General features: G+C 48.1%; 7 protein-coding genes across 7 annotated transcripts; 3 read left to right on the top strand and 4 right to left on the bottom strand.

The window, feature by feature from the left end:
- Nucleotides 1-93: 93 nt before the first annotated feature.
- N7520_004924 (uncharacterized protein) lies at nucleotides 94-767 on the bottom strand (the record flags this gene model as incomplete). The annotated part of the gene is made up of 3 exons (XM_057138858.1): nucleotides 94-468; nucleotides 523-614; nucleotides 668-767. 3 exons carry the CDS (start codon nucleotides 765-767, stop codon nucleotides 94-96), a joined length of 567 nt encoding a protein of 188 aa, XP_056997065.1.
- A 1,291-nt stretch (nucleotides 768-2,058) lies between these two features.
- N7520_004923 (PX domain-containing protein YPT35) lies at nucleotides 2,059-2,952 on the top strand (the record flags this gene model as incomplete). The annotated part of the gene is made up of 5 exons (XM_057138857.1): nucleotides 2,059-2,485; nucleotides 2,561-2,586; nucleotides 2,643-2,727; nucleotides 2,776-2,833; nucleotides 2,880-2,952. The coding sequence occupies 5 exons, from the start codon at nucleotides 2,059-2,061 to the stop codon at nucleotides 2,950-2,952; spliced, it is 669 nt and encodes a 222-aa protein (XP_056997064.1).
- A 468-nt stretch (nucleotides 2,953-3,420) lies between these two features.
- On the bottom strand, nucleotides 3,421-5,058 carry N7520_004922 (DUF2156 domain-containing protein; the record flags this gene model as incomplete). The annotated part of the gene is made up of 1 exon (XM_057138856.1): nucleotides 3,421-5,058. The coding sequence occupies one exon, from the start codon at nucleotides 5,056-5,058 to the stop codon at nucleotides 3,421-3,423; it is 1,638 nt and encodes a 545-aa protein (XP_056997063.1).
- A 2,080-nt stretch (nucleotides 5,059-7,138) lies between these two features.
- Nucleotides 7,139-8,574, top strand: N7520_004921 (putative phosphatidylglycerol specific phospholipase C; the record flags this gene model as incomplete). Its single annotated transcript, XM_057138855.1, has 2 exons — nucleotides 7,139-7,717; nucleotides 7,768-8,574. The coding sequence occupies 2 exons, from the start codon at nucleotides 7,139-7,141 to the stop codon at nucleotides 8,572-8,574; spliced, it is 1,386 nt and encodes a 461-aa protein (XP_056997062.1).
- Nucleotides 8,575-8,907: 333 nt separating this feature from the next.
- Nucleotides 8,908-9,574, top strand: N7520_004920 (GNAT family N-acetyltransferase; the record flags this gene model as incomplete). Its single annotated transcript, XM_057138854.1, has 2 exons — nucleotides 8,908-9,485; nucleotides 9,535-9,574. The coding sequence occupies 2 exons, from the start codon at nucleotides 8,908-8,910 to the stop codon at nucleotides 9,572-9,574; spliced, it is 618 nt and encodes a 205-aa protein (XP_056997061.1).
- A 47-nt stretch (nucleotides 9,575-9,621) lies between these two features.
- Nucleotides 9,622-11,814, bottom strand: N7520_004919 (uncharacterized protein; the record flags this gene model as incomplete). The annotated part of the gene is made up of 12 exons (XM_057138853.1): nucleotides 9,622-9,779; nucleotides 9,837-10,021; nucleotides 10,070-10,201; nucleotides 10,249-10,306; nucleotides 10,356-10,568; nucleotides 10,616-10,643; nucleotides 10,693-10,716; nucleotides 10,764-10,951; nucleotides 11,007-11,195; nucleotides 11,250-11,426; nucleotides 11,474-11,662; nucleotides 11,715-11,814. The coding sequence occupies 12 exons, from the start codon at nucleotides 11,812-11,814 to the stop codon at nucleotides 9,622-9,624; spliced, it is 1,641 nt and encodes a 546-aa protein (XP_056997060.1).
- A 1,875-nt stretch (nucleotides 11,815-13,689) lies between these two features.
- Nucleotides 13,690-16,584, bottom strand: N7520_004918 (uncharacterized protein; the record flags this gene model as incomplete). The annotated part of the gene is made up of 1 exon (XM_057138852.1): nucleotides 13,690-16,584. One exon carries the CDS (start codon nucleotides 16,582-16,584, stop codon nucleotides 13,690-13,692), a length of 2,895 nt encoding a protein of 964 aa, XP_056997059.1.
- Between the last annotated feature and the right edge of the window lie 2,812 nt (nucleotides 16,585-19,396).

Here is a 19,396-nt window from a genome sequence, read left to right as displayed (position 1 = left end):
AATGTAGAAAATAAATAAATCAGTAAGAGAGACCAAGCGATCAAGCCCCAAAATCCGTAACCAATGGACCGGCTGTCAGCCTCGCCCAGGGTCCTAAAGCAAAGCAGAAAAGCCCACGACGAATCCACCAACAAGACCACAGAGCCCATACAAATACCCCATATCCCCAGCTAACATCCTTGACGCCATCCCCGTCGCAGTAGAAGTCCCAAGCGCGACCGACGACGTAGTAGTGACAGCAACCTTCGCCGAAGGAGTAGCAGTAGCATTAGTAACATTGACGCGGACGGGATGTTGAGCACCACAAGGGTGATCCGAGCGACAAGCACCCTGGCATGTAGAATCGGTGCACTTGGTAACACACTGGTTATTGGCTTCAGTGCAGATAAAGTATGGCATTGTCAGGGAGTACTCCGAGGAGTTCGGGGAGATGCCGTTGCTGCATATGCATTGGTAGTCGAGGGTTTTCTGGAAACTGTTAGGATTCACTCAGGATTGAGGTGGGTTTGGTGGTAGACTCACGGGAGAACAGTCGTTTGTCAGCGCGCCAGTGGTGTTGGCCATTTGGAGGCAAAGGAGTGGACAGGATTGTATTTGGGAATTGCACCATCCCTCTGTAGTATGTTAGTTGTCAATATAGTAGTTCGGTTTGTAAGGTGTTACATACCACGCTGGACTAGGGGTACTGAGCTTGGTTCGATAGTGGGCGTGTACTGAGCGCTGACTATGGTGGCTGAGGCCAGGACTGCCATAATGATTGACAACATTGTTGCTGGATAAGGATAGATGGCTTAGTGAAGTTGATGATGAGTGAAGATGAACTTAGGTAGTTTTTTTGTAGCGAGTTTGTTAAATTCTTGATTAACTGCAATCAGTTCCCGAAGTAAAAATAGCCTGTGAACGGAATGAAGGGGGTTTTGACACCACGATGTCTAGAACTCACTAATAAATCGTGAATAATTTAAAATTAATCTTAGTAAGAGTAGACAATGGAAGAGGTGAGTAGGCAAAAAAAGTGTGACAGAATATTTAAGTGACTTGGAAAGCAGAGAGTAACAGCAGATATAAAGGACACGAAGGGCGATCGGGAATCAAATCAAGCGCCCTAGATAGAGACACCCCGGTTTCGTATCTAGGAATCTAGGAATCTAGGTAACTTATCTACAAGGGTATAGGCTGTGCGAGCTTGCTCCTCAGCTGTAGGGGATCGTGACTAGGCATAAGATCTGCCTGTATAGCCTAGATTGAAAGATTGACTCAGTATCCGCCCGAGACACTTTCATTGCTATTGGTCGATCAAGGAGTATGAGACCAGATTAATGGACACGTCAATCCGGGGATATAGGTTTGTAGCTCCCCTCAAACGGAAGGGTGACTTCCCTTTAGATGGCATTTATTGGCCCATACACTCTCAGATTAAACAAATTTTACCGCTTATGATTCTCATTTGGACCAGCTCTTACTACGATCGCGACAAGAGTGTATAGGGAGTATGTCTCAGTTGCGTCACCCAAGTGATCACCCAACGCTTACCCGGTAAGGATTAGCGTGATGTTAATTTCTGACAGCAAAATCCTTGAGAATGATCCGTAAACTACAATAAATCTAGAAGTGTAGCATATAGACCTTTAAGATATAAATGTCTTATAAGTCCTCTACCAACAATATAACAGTTACCAATAATATCGTTCGGCATTCCCCAAACGCAACAATGGGGCGCTTACATAACATCCCCGCAAACCTCACCCGGAACCTCCTCGATAGACTTTCATCCACCAAAACAACTCCTGCCCGCTTGGACTCGGTCCGTTCCAAGGTCAGTCTCGGACCACCCTAGTCTATCCGCGATAATCCACACGATGATATCGCTTCCCTACCTCCACCCCAATCCACCCCAACTCAAATCACCCGAACGGTTTCCCGTTCACCTCGGTCATCTCCCCGCATTGAGGGTCCGACCACTTGCATCTCCCCACGCGAACGCCCATGAACCCAAAAAATAAACAAGACGCTAACGCCAATGCAGCATACCCGAAACAAACGAGTAATATCTAATGGATGGAGTCAGCTCCTGAGGAGGCTGGTCTAGCTCCGGCGCAACCCCCTTCTCCTTCTTCCCCTTCTCGTTCCCCATCCCCTTCTCCGCACAATATCCAGCACAGCGCCCAGCCCATCGAGAATACAGATAAAAATATCTCTGACCATGAAAATGATGGCGATGAGCATGAGCATGGGTCTGATCATGGCATCGAATCCCCACGCCCCCTATCCGGTGTAATCCCTCCATACTGGCAGCGGCACGAACGAAATGCATCCCGCGCATCACAAACCTCACTCGCTCGGTCGACGATGATCACGTTGGAGGATCACACTGCGGATCCGGAATGCGAAACGAGTAGGGGGTTGTGGGCGCAAAGCGTCTCGATCGAGGACCATGTTGTTGTTCAGGGAAAGACGGGGGTCGGTGCCTATGTAGTATGGAACTGTAGGGTTCAGACATTGGATGTGAGTTGGATTGCAGTGACTTTTTGGTACTATATATTGATATTTGATTTGCTAGGGTGGTCCGATGGTTGTTCGTATGAGGTATGTTCGAGACTTGAGTTTCTTAGGATTGTGTTGACAGTCGTAGGTATTCCGAGTTTGATGATCTGCGACAACGGCTTGTTTCTTCTTTCCCGCATGCTAAGAGTGCTCTTCCTGGTCTTCCGCCGAAGAGTGTATTTTGTATGTCTATATGGTTTTTCTCCCGGGGAAGTTTGCTAATTATGGTAGATAAATTCCGGCCTGATTTTTTGGAACAACGACGAGTTGGACTGGAATATTTTCTCAAGTAAGTGGTGGAAGTTCATTCTTTGATCCTAGCTAATGGTCTTCAGCTGCGTGCTCTTGAATCCTGAGTTCTCAAGCTCACCCGTCGTCAAAGACTTCCTTTTTGGCCGACTTTCTTGATCTTCTCAACATATTGCGGGTTTTGATCTGTGTAGCATATTATGATTTAGAGCGTACTGTCTTTACGTTGGAGTTTGGAGCCAGAACTCATTGTATAGGAACTTGCGGATTGAATACAGAAATCCCAACCATCATTCTTCCATTCTTCCATGACTAGATTGAGCACGTGTGAAGGTCGGAATAACAGAGCAGCAAGACGTGGCTATTGGCCTTGAAAAAAAACGAGAGACAACGTCAGCTTGAAAATCATTAGTTAAAGTGCTAAAATGCGATTCGACAGAAATGCAAAGAATGAAGGTGAGGTCTGAAATCTTGACCGAATTTCAAAGTAACGAAAACAACGCCCGTACTTTTATACAGCGTCCCAACGGTCAATATGATATTGCAACAAAGGAACTACAACACTGAATCTGGCGGAAGAACTCATCAGATGCCTTGGTAGACAGGGGGTTAGAAAAAGAAACAGAATCACCCGTTCACAGAAATGGTCTTTTGATCGGCACCATCAGCCGAAACCTCTTGGGATGAGGGTTTTGAATTCAACTTGTGGTCGGTCAGTATGGCACGCAGATCAGTCCACAGCATCTTTCGCAGGCTGATATTAGCCATGTGCATCATAGCCAGCAAGTGTCTCGGCCCTGGCACACCATCCGGGAAAACAAGATACAATCCTGAGTCTTGCGTTGGGTCCGGTCGGAACTTGTCATGGTATGCCTTCTTTCCATGGATTGGAAGACGGGTGAAGGTATGACCATATAGATCGCGTGTGAGACTAGCCAGTGGGCTTCGCATGCCGCGTACATCTTCAGGTAGGAGCGTGTGGGCAGGCTCAAAGCCAAATCCCAGATATGATACATCAGCACGGTTAAGCAGAGCCATTGCGGCGACGATAAGCAAGTCGCTGATCCCTTTCGGACTTCCAGGAGCAGCAATGCACGGGTCGACGTGGTAGCCGCCGCAGCCTAGCCGCCGCAAGGCAGCAAACCCATTTATTTGACCGTCCGACCCACGGGTATATACGAATGTCATCAGAGCTGGCAGCGCGAAGGGATCGTATACTGTGATGAACGCCTGGGGGCCAGTAGAATGATTGCGCTCTGCACGCCAAGCATCATAAATCGCAACCAGATCTGATTGGAGCTGCGCATCTGTTCCGTGCACACCTGGCACATACACACCCAAGGTGACGCCACCTTTGTCGCGATGTAGAAGCTGTCGGTTTTGTACAGCGATACGTTTCCCGCTTCGTTCGAGAAGGACATCGTTCGTTTGGGGATTCAGGACCCGCTCAGTACCGAAGCGAACGGTTGTCCACTTTCTCGGCTGTGCTTGAACATAATCACGAACGAAAGATTCGCTCGCTCCCATGAAAGCTATCCCCCAATGATGGCGTTCTCGATATTTTGCGAACTCGTCCAACAGTTCCGTGATAGAGACTGGATCTGGGTCGCAAAGAGGGTCTCCTCCTACAATCACCACGCGGTTTTGAACCTTGAATGACAACGCTGCTGTCCTCGCCTTGTTCACAAAGAACCGATAACTGTGATCCAGCATGCCCATGTGCGCCACCCGACCGTACTGAGCCGTCAAACGCTGGATGGCGGTGATGGTGGAGAAGTCGTCCAAGCAGAACACATCTCCTTGTTGGCTGTTTTTGGCGTGAAGTGTTTCGCTGTTTGGTTCAGAATGTCCGATCACGGTAGAGGATGGGGAAGATGGAATACTCGGGACATGAACACATGTATTGCGATCATCTAAACTTGTTGCAGCTGTACTTTGGACGTGGCTTTCGACTTGGGTCAAGGTGCGGCTGCTGCTGACCGAGCTGGCATCGGAGAAAGGTGCTGTGTTGAGAGACGTTCGTAAATGATCGACAACAGACACATTGGGCACCTCCAATCGATCATTCAAGCTGGGAATGTAGAGCTTGTCGACGAGGGCATCACTCAGCTCATCAAGAAGGATGGCTTTCTTCGATTTCTTGCCGCTATCCAAACTCTTGGCTTTGCGAACGCGTCCAATCCGTTTCTTCTTCTCGGGGGGTGACGATGTGCGGGCGGATGGTACACAATCAGGCGTGGTGATAACGAGGGATGGTACAGCCATGTCCGGGAATGGAGAGACTGGGAGCATCGTAGCAATGGAACAGCGATTTAGAATGCAAGAAAAGAGAGGAACAGATGGAGGGGAAAGATTAGAATTGAATGCCGACACCCAAGGAAGAAATGGTGAATGACAGAAGAAAAGGCAAGCACAGCCCTGGAGATTTACACGACATGACACTTCCAATTCTACGTTTTTGTGTCCTACGGTACTATGGACCCCACGGCCGAGTCCCTTGTATGGTATTATGTATTTTGTATTTTTGATTTTTGATTTTTGATTTTTTTCTACGGCCGGACCCTATGCACGAGATGCATACCCGGATGGGATATGATAAAGACGGGGCTGAAAAGAAAGAAATTGGTTACGTCGGTAGTGGCGTAAAGTAAGGTCATAGTCAAAATATCCCTCATTATCTTAGAGGGAAATAAGCGGGTGATACACGCCAAACAGAATGCTGGTGCCTGAGATACTTGAAGTGAAAGTGACGGCATAAGTACGCCTAGATTGAGATTAACGTTTAGGTCAAGCATCAAGTGGGGCGCTTGGCGTGAATCAGGGTCTTTTCTTGCATTCTAGAATCCGAATTCCTGGATCTAATAAGATCTTATGACTGGTCATGTTTGATAAGACCAGAATCGGAGTCCCCGATGAGCTTACAAATTGTTGTTTGGTTGCTGCCTGGTGTATCATATATGCCGCACCTGACACGCCCCCACTGGAACTTTTCCTATGTAATAGGCCTGTAATTAGTTGATTTTCTAATTAAGCATACATTTGAGAAGCAGGCTGCTATGGGACCGAGCTTTCGGCCGATCATGTGTATTATAGGTATTGTTGATTTATATCTCCCTGGATGCTCCATATAACCCTTCAGCCCTGTCATTTGTGGGGCCCCGGGCGTTACTGCAGCAATCCTGCATCATACAACCAAGCTAATTTAGCTGCAGGGTGCCTAAAGTCATTTCTCTTAGTCATAAGGCTGTCGATGATCGCCGACATTCCGAGAAGTCTGCAGATTCTTTTATTTAGAATTCAATATTTGCTACTCTTTTGACCATCAATGTTAACCATCGATGCTTGCTTTTTATTATATAAGCCTAGTCTTGAGTTTCAGAAGTGGCCTACCCGTTGCCTGCACATTTGTCTTGACTATTATTATGTGAAGTTGACCCGACTTGCGGCTAACTGCTTCACAAAGCACCATCAGTATGATATGGCGGCTGGTTCGCTATGGTGTAGTGTGGAAAACAACAAAGGACGTAGCAACGAGTCTTATTCATACGGGAATGCTGAAGGAGGACACAAGAGAGCACGAGGAGATCCCTCAGGCTGCAGTAATTAAGCAACCTTAGGTATCCGGCCTGACGATGATTGGATAGATCCTCCCATGGTTGACCTGGGATATTTCTACGGGAGGGTTCCGGAGCTCAGTGAGGAATTCCTATGTTGAAGTAAAGTGGTCCAAAGTTGCAGGATCATCGCACCAATTGATGTGAACATGATTCAAGTATTGCTAATCTAAAAAGATACTAGTCTTCTTGTCTTCATCGGCTATCTCCATCCTAGGAATTCAATTAGGAAATAATCGGCATTGGATGAAGCATGGGCATAAAAAGAACTTTGATTGGCCAATTGAGCTCGAGCCAAACCCGCGGTGGGGAATTAAATGCTTTTGATTGGCGGTTGTTTGGAATTAGTATCCACAAACCGCCAGGCACCACATCTCCCTTCTCCTCTTCCACGAGTCTCGCACATGGCTGATCGAACATTGCAGGAACGTGCGCCCCGGATACAATAGGCGAGATCACATTCTCCACCAACTTCCCGGTTCTTTTGGCGGGGCCTTGATAAATAAATATCAACCTATGACGGCCTACCTCTGAGGCATGTGAATACAATTGACATCTGTCATTTGTCTTGCGAGATGACCGTGCTAACCACATCTTGATTGATGACCGACATAAGCGCGACTGGGCCATGCGGATTTTCTCCGGCACAGGGTATAAAATAAGATCGCTTCGTCCTTAGAAAATGCTTCTCCAGCCCAGTTCCTTCTATACCTTGCAGGTCCAGTTCAATCATGAAGGCAAACACTGTGATTCCCCTCCTTGGCCTTTCGGGTGCCGCTCTTGGTGCTGCTGTTGCCCGGAGCACCCAGGAGCCTTGGGGATACAAGTCTGGCTCCGAGGAGTCCATCGCCAACTTGAAGGATAAGATTGAGAATGTTGTTTGGATCCTGCTGGAGAACCGCGGTTTCGATAACATTCTCGGTGGTATCCACAAGGATGGTCTGGACAACGTGGTCAACAACGGTCCTTTCTGGAACCCCCAGCTGGTTAATGAGACCAACAGCAAGAAGTGGTACAGCCAGTACAAGGATTACGACTCGGTTGCCCATGACCCGGATCACTCTGTGACTGGTGTCAACTTCGAGATGTACGGCACTTACACTCCCGACAACGAGGCCATTGCCAACGGTTCCTTGAAGCCCAGCCTCAAGGGCTTTGTCGAGCGTCAGATGGCCGCATACCCGGCCATCTCTGCTCAACGCGCCACTGATGAGGTCCTCGGATACTACTCCGAGGATGAGGTCCCCACACTCGTGGACCTGGTTGATGAGTTCACCACCTTCAACTACTGGCACTCGTGTGTGCCCGGTGTAAGTACATTTACAGATCCTTCCTGACTATATATGCTGACCTTTCGTAGCCTACCAACCCCAACCGTCTCTGCGCGCTCGCCGGTACCTCCGACGGTCACGGCGAGAACGACGACAGCTTCCTTGAGTCAACCATTGAGATCAAGGGAATCTTCGAAGAGGCCACCAGCAAGGGTATTTCGTGGAAGAACTACGACGGCACCAACGGTGACTTCCTCCCCGACTCCCTGTTCTTCAACTGGACCGCCAAGAACGCAGAGAGCAACGTCGTGCCCCTGGAGAACTTCTACCAGGACGCATACCTGGGTCTGCTCCCCCAGCTATCCTACATCAACCCCTCGTGCTGTGGCCTGAACACCAACTCCATGCACCCCTCCGGCAACGTTTCCTTCGGCCAGGTCCTGGTCAAGCAGGTGTACGACGCCGTCCGCACCGGACCCCAGTGGGACAAGACCCTTATCCTCCTTACCTTCGACGAGACGGGTGGATTCTTCGACCACGTCGCTCCTCCCCTTGCCGTCCGCCCCGATGACAAGACCTACGTTGAGACCGCTCCCAACGGCAAGAACTACACCCTGAATTTCGACCGTCTCGGTGGCCGTATGCCTACCTGGTTGATCTCCCCCTACGCTCCTAAGGGCTACGTTGAGAACTACGGTACCAACCCCATTACTGGCAAGTCTGAGTCTTACAGTGCCACCTCTGTTCTGAAGACCCTCGGTTACCTGTGGGATTTGGAGGACTTCACTCCTCGTGTCTCGCACTCGCCTGCCTTTGACCACCTGATTGGTCCCACGGCTCGGGACTCTACTCCCGCCACCCTGACCAACCCTCACACCTTTGCCAATGCTGTTTAGAGTCTTGATTGAAGATTAGAAGGGTGAACTGGTGAAGTGGTGAAAACAAAGATAGATAATTGTGTATGATCCGGACGACGTACTTTACTTGATGAAATGATTGATTTCCAATGAAATAGAATAATGAATGATATTCGAAGTTCTAAAAATTGTTCTTCTTTGAAATAATCTATAGACTGGAGACTGAGTTCAAAAGCTATGTTGCTGGCGGAAAACAAGAAATAAAATTCCTCAAACTCCTCCACTGATTACCCACTTATCCGCCCGCCCCTTGCCCCGCGCAATGTTATCCCTTTCAAACGAACAGATCTCCTAGGCCACCCTTGATTAGAGATGTCAACATACCGCCCAGCGGAGTTGAGCGATCTCCCTCAGATCCGTGCTATCAATGCGCACTATATTACCAACACGTCTCTGACATTCATGACAACCCCACCTCCACTGGAAACATATATTGCAAAATGGCATGATCTCAAAAGCCGCGGACTTCCATTTCTAGTTGCGGTGCAGGAAACGCAAACGAAAAGCGATAAAACGGTGATCATTCTCGGATATGCGTCGTTCTCGTCTTTTCGGGGACATCTTCTTTCATATGGACCGACTGTTGAACTGAGTCTCTTCGTTCACCCGGACTATCAGTCTCGTTCGATCGGTTCTGCTCTGTTGGATAGTTTGCTCGACATGATCAGATGTAAGACAGTGCATCATAAAGTTGAAGAGGCTCTTCTTGATGAATCTGGGAATGTTGACTTGAATGGGGGAGAGGCTATTGTGGTTCGGAATGTCATGGCGGTTATGGCGGTTGATCCGGAAGGTAAAGACGGAGGGGAGGCATTGAGAAGGTGGTACTGTGAACGTGGATTTGTGGAAAAGGGCAGACTAGAGAAGGTTGGGTTTAAAAGAGGTTATTGGTAGGTTTTTTCAAAGTTTCATTAATTTATCAAGGCTAATCTGTCACAGGATTGATACCATTTATTTGCAATTTTCTACTTTGACCTAAATTCGAGTAGACGGATACAGAAACAGAAAGCATTGAGCTCAGGAGGATCACGGCTTTTGTTGATCCTCAACAACCATCGCTGTATCATGTTCCTCTCGCGCACGCTGTACAGTCTGCGAATACTTCTTGCCCGCAATGATCCACCATCCAAGCTCTATAATCAAAAATCCACCTACAACAACGCATGTATAATTCATATTCGCAACTAGGTGATTGTTAGCAAACGAATGATATCTCGGGAACCTGTCCAAGGTCGGCTTACCAGTTGCAGGCATTTCAAAAGGAAAAGAGAAGAAGACGATCGCAAAGACCAGCCACAGAACAGAGATGATATTTACCGTCATACCGGTGAATTGGCCCATTGCAAATGGTCCACGATGCATCGTTTTCCGGCGAAGCAATACGTTCGTGAGGATCGGAACGACGTATGCAAGATTATTGATCGTTCTGTATATTGTCAGCTCATGCCCAAGCCACTTATCTTGCCATACATACACTGCGGAGCTCATCATGGAGTTGAATGCCGTACTGGATCCTAAATAGATGCAGCCTAGTAAACCGATAATCACACCGACACATAATTGGGCGTTGAACGGAGATCCGAGTTTAGGATGAACGCGCGCCCAGCTGCACGAGATTAGTAGGATGCAATCGTTCTCGACAGGAGACCTTACATGTGGGATAGCGGGAGGCCATTGTCGCGAGAGAATGCCCAAAAGACACGACCCGTGCCTATGATTTGGTTAGAAGTTGAAACGTAATCCATCTGGTCGATTCTTACTCAGCTGGGAACCGATCACACACGGTCCTAGGGCTACCCAAACCATAAACACGAGACCGAAGGCTCCACCTCTTGTTGAAGTTGCTTGGTGGAAGATCTCAGCCAGTGGTAGACCTGTCCTGGTGTCTGCCAATGTATCGTAGTTCTGAACAGAGAACATCAAGCTGAGCAAGTAGGAGACTCCCGTGACGAACGCAATAGAGAGGGTAATTGCTACTGTACGTAAGCATATGTTGATTCTGAGAGGCTGGCAAGCTTACCAAGACCAAGAGGCGCGTTTCTGCCAGGCTGTATTGATTGTTAATACAGAAAACAATGGAAAAGCTCAGTGACTTACATTTGGCATTTCTTCAGTAATATGCTGCAATGTTGTTAGCATCTAGATATAGCATTGTACTGGTAACTTACCGAAATCCCATCCAGTCCACCCAATGCGTATAGCGGGTTTACCAAGCCCGTGATAAAGCACATCACATTGTTATCCCAACCGGTCTTATTCATCCACGTCGCAAATACAAATGTGCTATCGTTGTGTGCAGGCGCAGCTGCAGCTACCGTAACCATAGTAATGAACCATGCCAACTGGAGGTACAGCACTGCCACTAGCATGAGCAATATCCAGATGTGTGATGTAAAATAGATCATACTCACGAGAAAACTTATTGATAGCTGGGATAAAGCGATTCCCAAACATGACGATCGCCGAGGTAAAGATATTGAGGATCTGATATGCAACAAATGTCATCCACGGCTTCACAACCAAATCATCATGGTACAACGCAATCAAAGCCATAACTGTCGAGGCGTAGATAAGGTTGGTCGAGGCAGTGGTGAAAATCCCTAAGCGATGTCAGTTCTTCCCATGCAGCTTATGTTTCAATGCTGATAACTGACAGCCAAATACCGTGCACCACCCTGTCGCAAAGCTCAACAGACTATTATATCGTCTCGGGGCGATGGCCGCGATCCAGTGATACATTCCTCCTTCTGTAGGATACGCGGACACGAATTCCGCTAGAGAGGCGCCAACGAATGACTGAAGGATGAAAACCAGAATGAACCCGTAGATCACTACAGTCATTAGCATGGAATTGTGGTGTGTAGATTGGCCGGCTTACGGGCGCCAGGACCACCAGAATTCAGGGCAGTGATCAAGCCCAACCCAAGACCTAGATTTGAAGCTATATGAGCATCTGGCGCTAGTTCAAAGATGTAAGATGGACAAACCCGTCCATGAGATAGTACAGTTGCCGCCAGACCAATTAAACTCCACACGGAGAAATGTCGCTTCAGCTCTTGTTTATGGCCTTTTCTTGTCAGCTGCAGTACTTCATGTGAGTCTTTTTCAACGTCACTTACCCATCTGAGCCAGACGAAGTTCATCTTCATCACGGACCTTGAGAGTCTCCACGCTTTCGCGTGGTTTCGGGAGTGTGGATGTGATCTCCGGTGCGCCCATTTTGTGAGGGCTTTCAGGGTCAAGAGAATGCGAAGAAGAAAATTATCAATAAGACCCGGTCGCAAGACCTCACGCTTGCATATCTTTGTTTTTTAATGCAGCTCTTATCATCGGTGATCTTTGGCATTTCGCCGGTTTCGCCGGACTGATAGCCGGTGAGGGGAAGCGGGGACTAATCATAGTGCGGGATGCATTCAAGGGAATCAATTCTACCGGTGATCATGTCTGTTCTCCGAATAGTTCAGTGGAGGTGGCGATAATTTGATATTGAAGATTGTAATCAATGCCTGCCAATTGTAGGATCTCTTCACTGAAGTCCACGTGTGTAGGTATGCTTGCTGTTGATGTTGGCTATCGGCCACAAAACACATTCTAGCATTTGTGCGATCAACAATTCGATATGACTGTCAACACAAGGATTTCCCTTCAACAATGCTGCTTGGCTTCACCAAGAATCTACATAGATTAGTATCATCGCCAAAATATGTGTGAGAAACATATCAATTTCTGCATCTTCCATTGCTAAGCATCCCCAACAGACCTGGGCAAATATATCATCCCTCTAGGTGCTTCCTCGAACCCATGGCTCTTCTTCAAGTCGTCAAGTGTAATTGGTTGTTGAAGCTCATAAACACTAACAATCTTGTAGGCAAAATCAAACATATCCCAATCCTCATGCCTCGTGTTGAATTCCATAGTGCCAAGCCCTTCCTCTTCAAGTGGTGGATCGCCTGGGTTTCGCGTCCGCGCTGGAAAGATCTCGCAGATATGAGTGATGCTAGAATGAGGACCAGTCCGGTAGAACCAGATCCTTTTTACCTCAGATGCGAGTTTCTATTATCTGAATTCGTAGGTCTTCTTTCCGTTCATTATCTTTTCCATGTAGGGATCGTTCATTGCGAGGATGATATCACTATGGAGGGGGCATTCGCCTTGGTTATTTGTTTCGCAGGACATTGGATTTATGATGCGTGCCTGATGAAAGCATCTAAGATCAGGAGATGAGAAATGTGTAGATGAGAGTCGGTTACTCACCGCTTCAGGCACGACACAACATTGAATGTTCTGGACCGGTGTAACTATTTTATATAGTGCGTATCCATACACCCTCTCCGACATAAGTAGTATATACGGATTATCGTCGGATTTATCGAAGGGAGACAGAACATCACCAGCCAGAGAATTTAGACATGAAGATCATGCGGAAAGGCGGTTTCGTGTCCAAATTGCTATTGAGAGAGAACTCGCTGCAGAAATCGATGGCTTGTTAGACAGCTCCAGCATTTTCAAGACCACGGCCAAGGCTCATTCATACTTTCTTTCCGCCCTTCAGGGTATTCCACCAGATAAAAAACAATCAACTTAACAATCTCGAATAATATATACAGAGCACTATTTGAATTTTTTAGACTAAAATATAGGCCAATTCAATATCACCAGGGCGTTGATTTTCTGGGATTGCCGAGCCATCATGTGAGTACAGTGGCCTGTCAGGATGTCCATCACATAACACGAGGGCCTGAGGCCCAGGCTTTCCCATTATTATCCCCATTATTACCTGCAGGGTCGTGACAGAGGCAGCAAATGCACATAAGGCCCATGTGGCTGGTTTTGTCGACAGCAGGTGCTCTCGCTCAAGAGAAGGTGAAACCAGATGTGGTATACTAGCAGCTCACTGTATGCAGTTTTTATACAGTATGCAGGCTATAAAAGTGAATTACGAAATTAATATTATTGATGTCCCAAGGTTTCCAAGGTTGTCGTCATAGAATATGAAATTGGAAACATGAATAAAATAATATTTCATTAAACGCATTAATCATATCCAGGATAATAATAGAGTCCTTTCAATCATGGGAATACATAGTCATCATCCTACAAAGAATTCAAAATATCCTCAACCAACGGCAACAAGCTCGAGACGTCATCAATAATCGTAGCAGTCTCATTAACGAACTTGGAGGTGAGCAGATCACCAGCGTTGGTCAGAAGGGTGTGCAATTCCTTGATGGTAGCAGGTTGCAAGAGAGATTCGAGCTCGGGCATGGACGACTCGAGACTGCTGACCAGGCCGGTGAGGGACTTGACGGTCGAGGGCGTGAGCAGATCGCCAGCCTCCTCGATAAGCGACTTGGTATCGGTGACGAAGGCGGTGTCGAGGAGGGTGGTTCCGTTGCCCAAGAGGTAGGTTAGGTTCTTGAGGGTCGTAGCGTTGAGGAAGTCCGCAGTGATGTTGGGGACCACTGGGACGAGGTGGTTGAGCAGGTCGCTGAGACCGCCGACCACGTAGGGGGTGAGTAGATCGTGGGCGCCTGAGATCAGTGACTCGGTCTCGTTGACGAAGGTTGGCGACAGGAGATCGTTGGCATTTGTCAAGAGAGACGAGATCATCTCGATAGTGTCCTTTGTCAGAAGCTTCTCGACTTCGGGGAGGAGCGGGGTCACCTCGCTGAGAATGCTCTTGAGACCAGAGACCAGCGATGGGGTGAGAAGGTCGTCTGCGTTGCTGACCAGGCTCTGGGTCTGGTTGACGAAGGAGCTGGTGAGCAGCGCACCGCCGTTGGTGAGCAGAGTCTCCAGCTCGGTGATAGTCTCCTTGGTGAGGAAGCCCTTGAGCTCGGGAAGCAGGGGAACGACGTAGGCGAGGATCTCCTTCAGGGCGTTTGCCACCGAGGTGGTCAAGAGACCCGAAGCGCTGGCCACTAAGGACTTGGTCTCGGAAACGAAGGAGTCGGACAGGAGATCGTTGCCATTGGTGAGTAGAGTCTGGATATCCGCGATGGTGGACTTGGTGAGCAAAGACTTGAGCTCCGGCAGCAAGGGCACAACGGCAGTGAGAATCTCCTTGAGAGAGTTGGTCACCGACGTGGTCAGCAGACCAGAAGCACCAGCCACGAGAGACTTGGTCTCGGAAACGAACGAATCGGACAGAAGGTCGTTGCCGTTGGTGAGCAAAGTCTGAATGTCCGAGATGGTGTCGTTGGTGAGCAGGTTCTTGATCTCGGGCAGCAGTGGTACGACGGCAGTGAGAATCTCCTTGAGCGAGTTGCTGACCGAGGTCGTGAGAAGAGCAGAAGCACCAGCCACCAAAGACTTGGTCTCGGTGACAAATGAATCTGAAAGAAGATCGTTGCCATTGGTGAGCAGAGTCTGGATATCCGCGATGGTAGACTTGGTGAGCAAAGTCTTGAGCTCCGGCAGCAAGGGCACAACGGCAGTGAGAATCTCCTTGAGAGAGTTGGTCACCGACGTGGTCAGCAGACCAGAAGCACCAGCCACGAGAGACTTGGTCTCGGAAACGAACGAATCGGACAGAAGGTCGTTGCCGTTGGTGAGCAAAGTCTGAATGTCCGAGATGGTATCGTTGGTGAGTAGGTTCTTGATCTCCGGCAGCAACGGCACAACGGCGGTAAGAATCTCCTTGAGCGAGTTGCTGACCGAGGTCGTGAGAAGAGCAGAAGCACCAGCCACCAAAGACTTGGTCTCGGTGATAAAGCTGGTAGTGAGCAAGGAGTTGCCACCCTGGAGCAGGTTCTCCAATTCGGTAAAGGTGTCGGCCGTGAGGAAGTTCTTAAGCTGGGGCAGAAGAGGCACAACAGCGCTGAGAATCTCCTTAAGAGCATTGGTCACAGAGGTGGTTAGAAGAGAAGTGGCGCTCGTAATCAAGTTCTGGGTCTCGGTGACGAATGAAGCCGTAAGGAGAGAGTTGCCGTTCTTGAGCAGGCTGGCAAGCTCAGTAAAGGTCTCCTGGGTGAGGAAGGTCTCCAGGTTAGGCAGCAAGGTAACAACGTCGCTCAGGATCTTCTTCAGGGCGGCGGTCACGTCAGAAGTCAGCAGATCGTTGGCGTTGGTAACCAAGTTCTCAATTGACTCGACGTTCTTAGCAGTGAGCAAGTCGTCGGCATTGTCAATAAGGGTGTTGACCTTGTCAATGTTGTCAAGCAGCTTCTGAATGCCAGCCAAATTCTGGTCAGACAGCAGAGCATCAGCCTTACTCAAGATGTTGCTCAAGGTGTTGGTGTTCTTAGTTGACAACAGGGTGTTGGCGTTGGTAACAAGGTTAACAATAGCCGCAGTGTTGTCGTCTGAAAGCAGCTTTTGAATGTTGGTATCCACAGGGGGGGCCAAGGCGGTATAAAGATATTCGAAGGTGCCGGTGAAATCTTTGAGGAAACTTGGGTTCAAGACGCCTTCGAGACCTTCTATAAGATCCTCCAAATCGCTACCAACGGTGGTGAGACCAGAGCCAGAAAAAAGGCTCTCGAGGGTGCTCAGAAGTGAGCTACTACTACTGCTGCTGCTACTACTGGAGTCGGTAGTTGAGGTACTAGCAGAGGTAGTAGTTGTGTCCTCCGCGTTAGACTTAACGGTAGCACTGGCGGCGGAAGTAGCAGCGGCAGTGGCACTATCCGCAGCAGCAACACTCTTGGTATTGGCATTGGCAGCGGCGCTGGTAGTCGCGGCGTTGGAGTTCGCCGTGTTGGCATTGGCAGCAGCAGCTGCGGCGGTGGTGGCATCAGCAGCCTCGCTGCTAACCGTGTCCTCCTCCGCATTAACCACATTAGCACTAGCAGCGGCAGCAGTTGTTGCAGCAGCCGTTGCAGCAGCGGTAGTGGCCGCATTGGCAATGGTATCGGCTACATTGTTGACCGCAGCAGCTGCACTGTTCTCGCTTTCAGCTGCAGCAGTAGAAGCCGCCGCGGTAGGCGACGCGCCTGTGACCGAGGAGATGGCCAGGAAGGCAGTCGCGAGGACTGGAATGAAACGCATTTTGTCGTGGCTCCAATATCTTGTGTATGCGTTAGATCCGCAGTCACAATGGGCGTCGGGCTAGATGGAAACCGCGAAAGGAGAGCCTGAACAGAAAAAGCCATGGTCCGGGTCGCGCCAGCTCTTTATTCTTTCTTTTGGCGGGTCGTGAGATCGACCATCTGGGGCATCATTTCGGGGAAGCCTCCTCCACCTACTTCATACGCTAACCTGGAAAGAAAACCGAGATGTGGATCGACGTCCGAGGCAGCAAGCTCGCCATGTGATAAGCAAAACTCGGTCACACCACGTTAAGAATTGGATCTTTGACATTACTCGGGTTCCTGGGCCTGAGCGCCACCGGGGGAGCAGGGGAACCAGTTCACATGTCCCAAGTAATTTGGCAGGGCTTGGACTCGGTGGCTTGGTAAAGATGGGTCGCGTTGGGACCTGCGGGAAGTGCAGAAGGAGCTAAGAGGTTAGCGGCAGGAAGCTAAACCTAGAATGGCGGATCTGACTCCATGTCGATGCCCATTGTTGGACCGAAGTGGACAGAGTAAAAGGTCAAAATGAGGGGGTTCGGAGCTAGAGCTGGAAAGGGAAGCAAAACCTACCCCGGACCAACTCGGGCGGGGCTTGAGTGGAGACAAATATTGGCTTCAAAGACTTTGAATTGGTGTGGCTTCTCCTGCATTCATGATTATTGACGCCGATCATTACTCCACAAGAACATAATACGCCGGAGAGAAAAGAAAAAGAAACTGCCATTATTGGTTCCCATACCAGGGACCAAAGACCCTGCCTGTTCCTGAAATGCGCCATTTTCAACTATATTCCTCAGTGGATGCTACAAAACATCGAGACTCTCTCCTAGTTCTTGTATGTCTTCTTTTCTATTCTACCTACTCAGTACATTTCTATACATTTGGTGAATGAGTTTAATATTCTTACTCGATCGACAGAATTCTCACCAAATGCGTAGAATAGTAGCGTGGATCATCTAAGACATGATCATGGTCACGTTCCTCGGGATTGCTTGGATTGTGATTGGTCGAATCCAAATCATTGTCTCCACTTCCCCGGGCTCGTCTCTTTCATCGCTAATCCTCATTTCCTACTTTCCAAGGTTCTTATTTTGATTGCGTCATGTGGAGAATTTACTTTAGATGAGCATCAAAAATGGTATGGGGTACGAACTATTTTACTACGATTGTCAGGACAAATTTTGGGGGACGGGTAGAATCATCGATTCAGGGGAATAAGGGGAAGGGCACTGGCGTCAGAGGCTGCCAAGAATCCGAGGAGAAGCCTCGACGCGAGTAATCTGAGGAGTATGGAGCACATTCAAAAGGGTTGCTTTTGCACGTCATACTCAACCTTCGAAGCCGTGGTACATGCAAGCGAGCTGGGCTAAATCTCGCACGACATACAGACCCGCACGCTAAAACCTGCATGCAGACTAGAATGTTATAGTTCAGCTCGGGCTTCATGTCTCGAAAAGATCTATTACAGTCCTGCACGATCTGGACTCTTTCTAAGATCCCGATGTTAAGACATATATCACACCTTTATACGGAATACTCCGTGATTATGACAAACAAATAAACATTGAACAATCTGTACCCATTCGATGATCGTCTTCCAAGTCACGGGATCCACCTGCTGGTGTCTTGTGGAACATAAGACGGAGTACTCCGTTCGTCCTGCAAGTTGGGAGTTCTTCTGATTCTGGTCACCTCATCGATCGCATGGAAATCTCTATATACGTTGGATCTGATGTCTAATGTGCTCGTGCTACTATAAAGGCACAGACCCTCGTAAAAACCTCGTTAGAAAATCTTGTTGAGTCCCGACATTGCCAACTTGGCTGAATTTCGAATATTCCCACTAACGACATTCGCCCAGATTAGCAACCTTGAGGCTCTCCATTTTCAGTCAATAATGTCTAGCATTTTTCTATTAATGGGTTTGTTCAGATCCTGGGTCTCAGCTTCTTGCTATACTCTTATCTGAGATGCCCTGCATGATGAAAATTCAGAGCAAACTCTGAATGATGCAGGGAACAAGGCGTCATTTCAGGATTTTCACCTAACAGCCTCGTGTCAAAAGTTCAGGCTCGCCGATCCAGACGCCTCATTCGATCATACGTAGATTAAGGGTTTATTTTGCCGGCCGAGTTGCGGGGTCAGCATGTAAAAATAACAAAAACACTTCATTTAAATTCATTAATATCAACGATTAAGCCTCGGATCTTAAATAGATTAATCATGTGCTTTCTTATCCCTTCTCTCAACGACTACACATTCGAACCGCAGGAATCAGAATGACAGACCCTAAATATCGGAATTAATCAAATTGCTCTACCGGTTCCTGAGTCTTTGGCCCCGTGTTTTTCCTGAGTAGCTCAGTGTTCTTGGCGACAAGATGTTTTTATTTTGTATGCGGTGGCTGTAGACTTGCGAGCCCCCAGCATAGTCCCGAGATCAGCGGCATCTACTTCGCCAATATAACCCCGCAATACACGGAGAACACTAAGGACCGTTTACCCTACCCCATATATATATGTGCAGATGAATTATTCTTCAATTCTTATCGCGTAATATACCATTGATTGGTTTAGCTCTCGTGTTGTTTATAGAGGGATGCGGTAAGAGGTAGATTGGGCTAGTAAAAGGTTGACCAAACGTTACATACTGTTGATCTTCACTAGGTGTACAGTATATTCATGTACATTTCCATATTCAACGCTGTAATCGTAAAAACATTGAAAAGATATCTCTATGCTCTAGTTTACTAAGTCTTTAAACACTTACAATGAAAGATGTACTCAAAA

Source organism: Penicillium odoratum, assembly GCF_028828045.1.
Source record: "Penicillium odoratum strain IBT 22623 chromosome Unknown utg000004l_segment0_segment0, whole genome shotgun sequence".
In the NCBI taxonomy this organism is placed as follows: domain Eukaryota; kingdom Fungi; phylum Ascomycota; class Eurotiomycetes; order Eurotiales; family Aspergillaceae; genus Penicillium; species Penicillium odoratum.
Note: the sequence above shows the minus strand (reverse complement) of the source record. Positions and strands in the feature narration are given on the sequence as shown.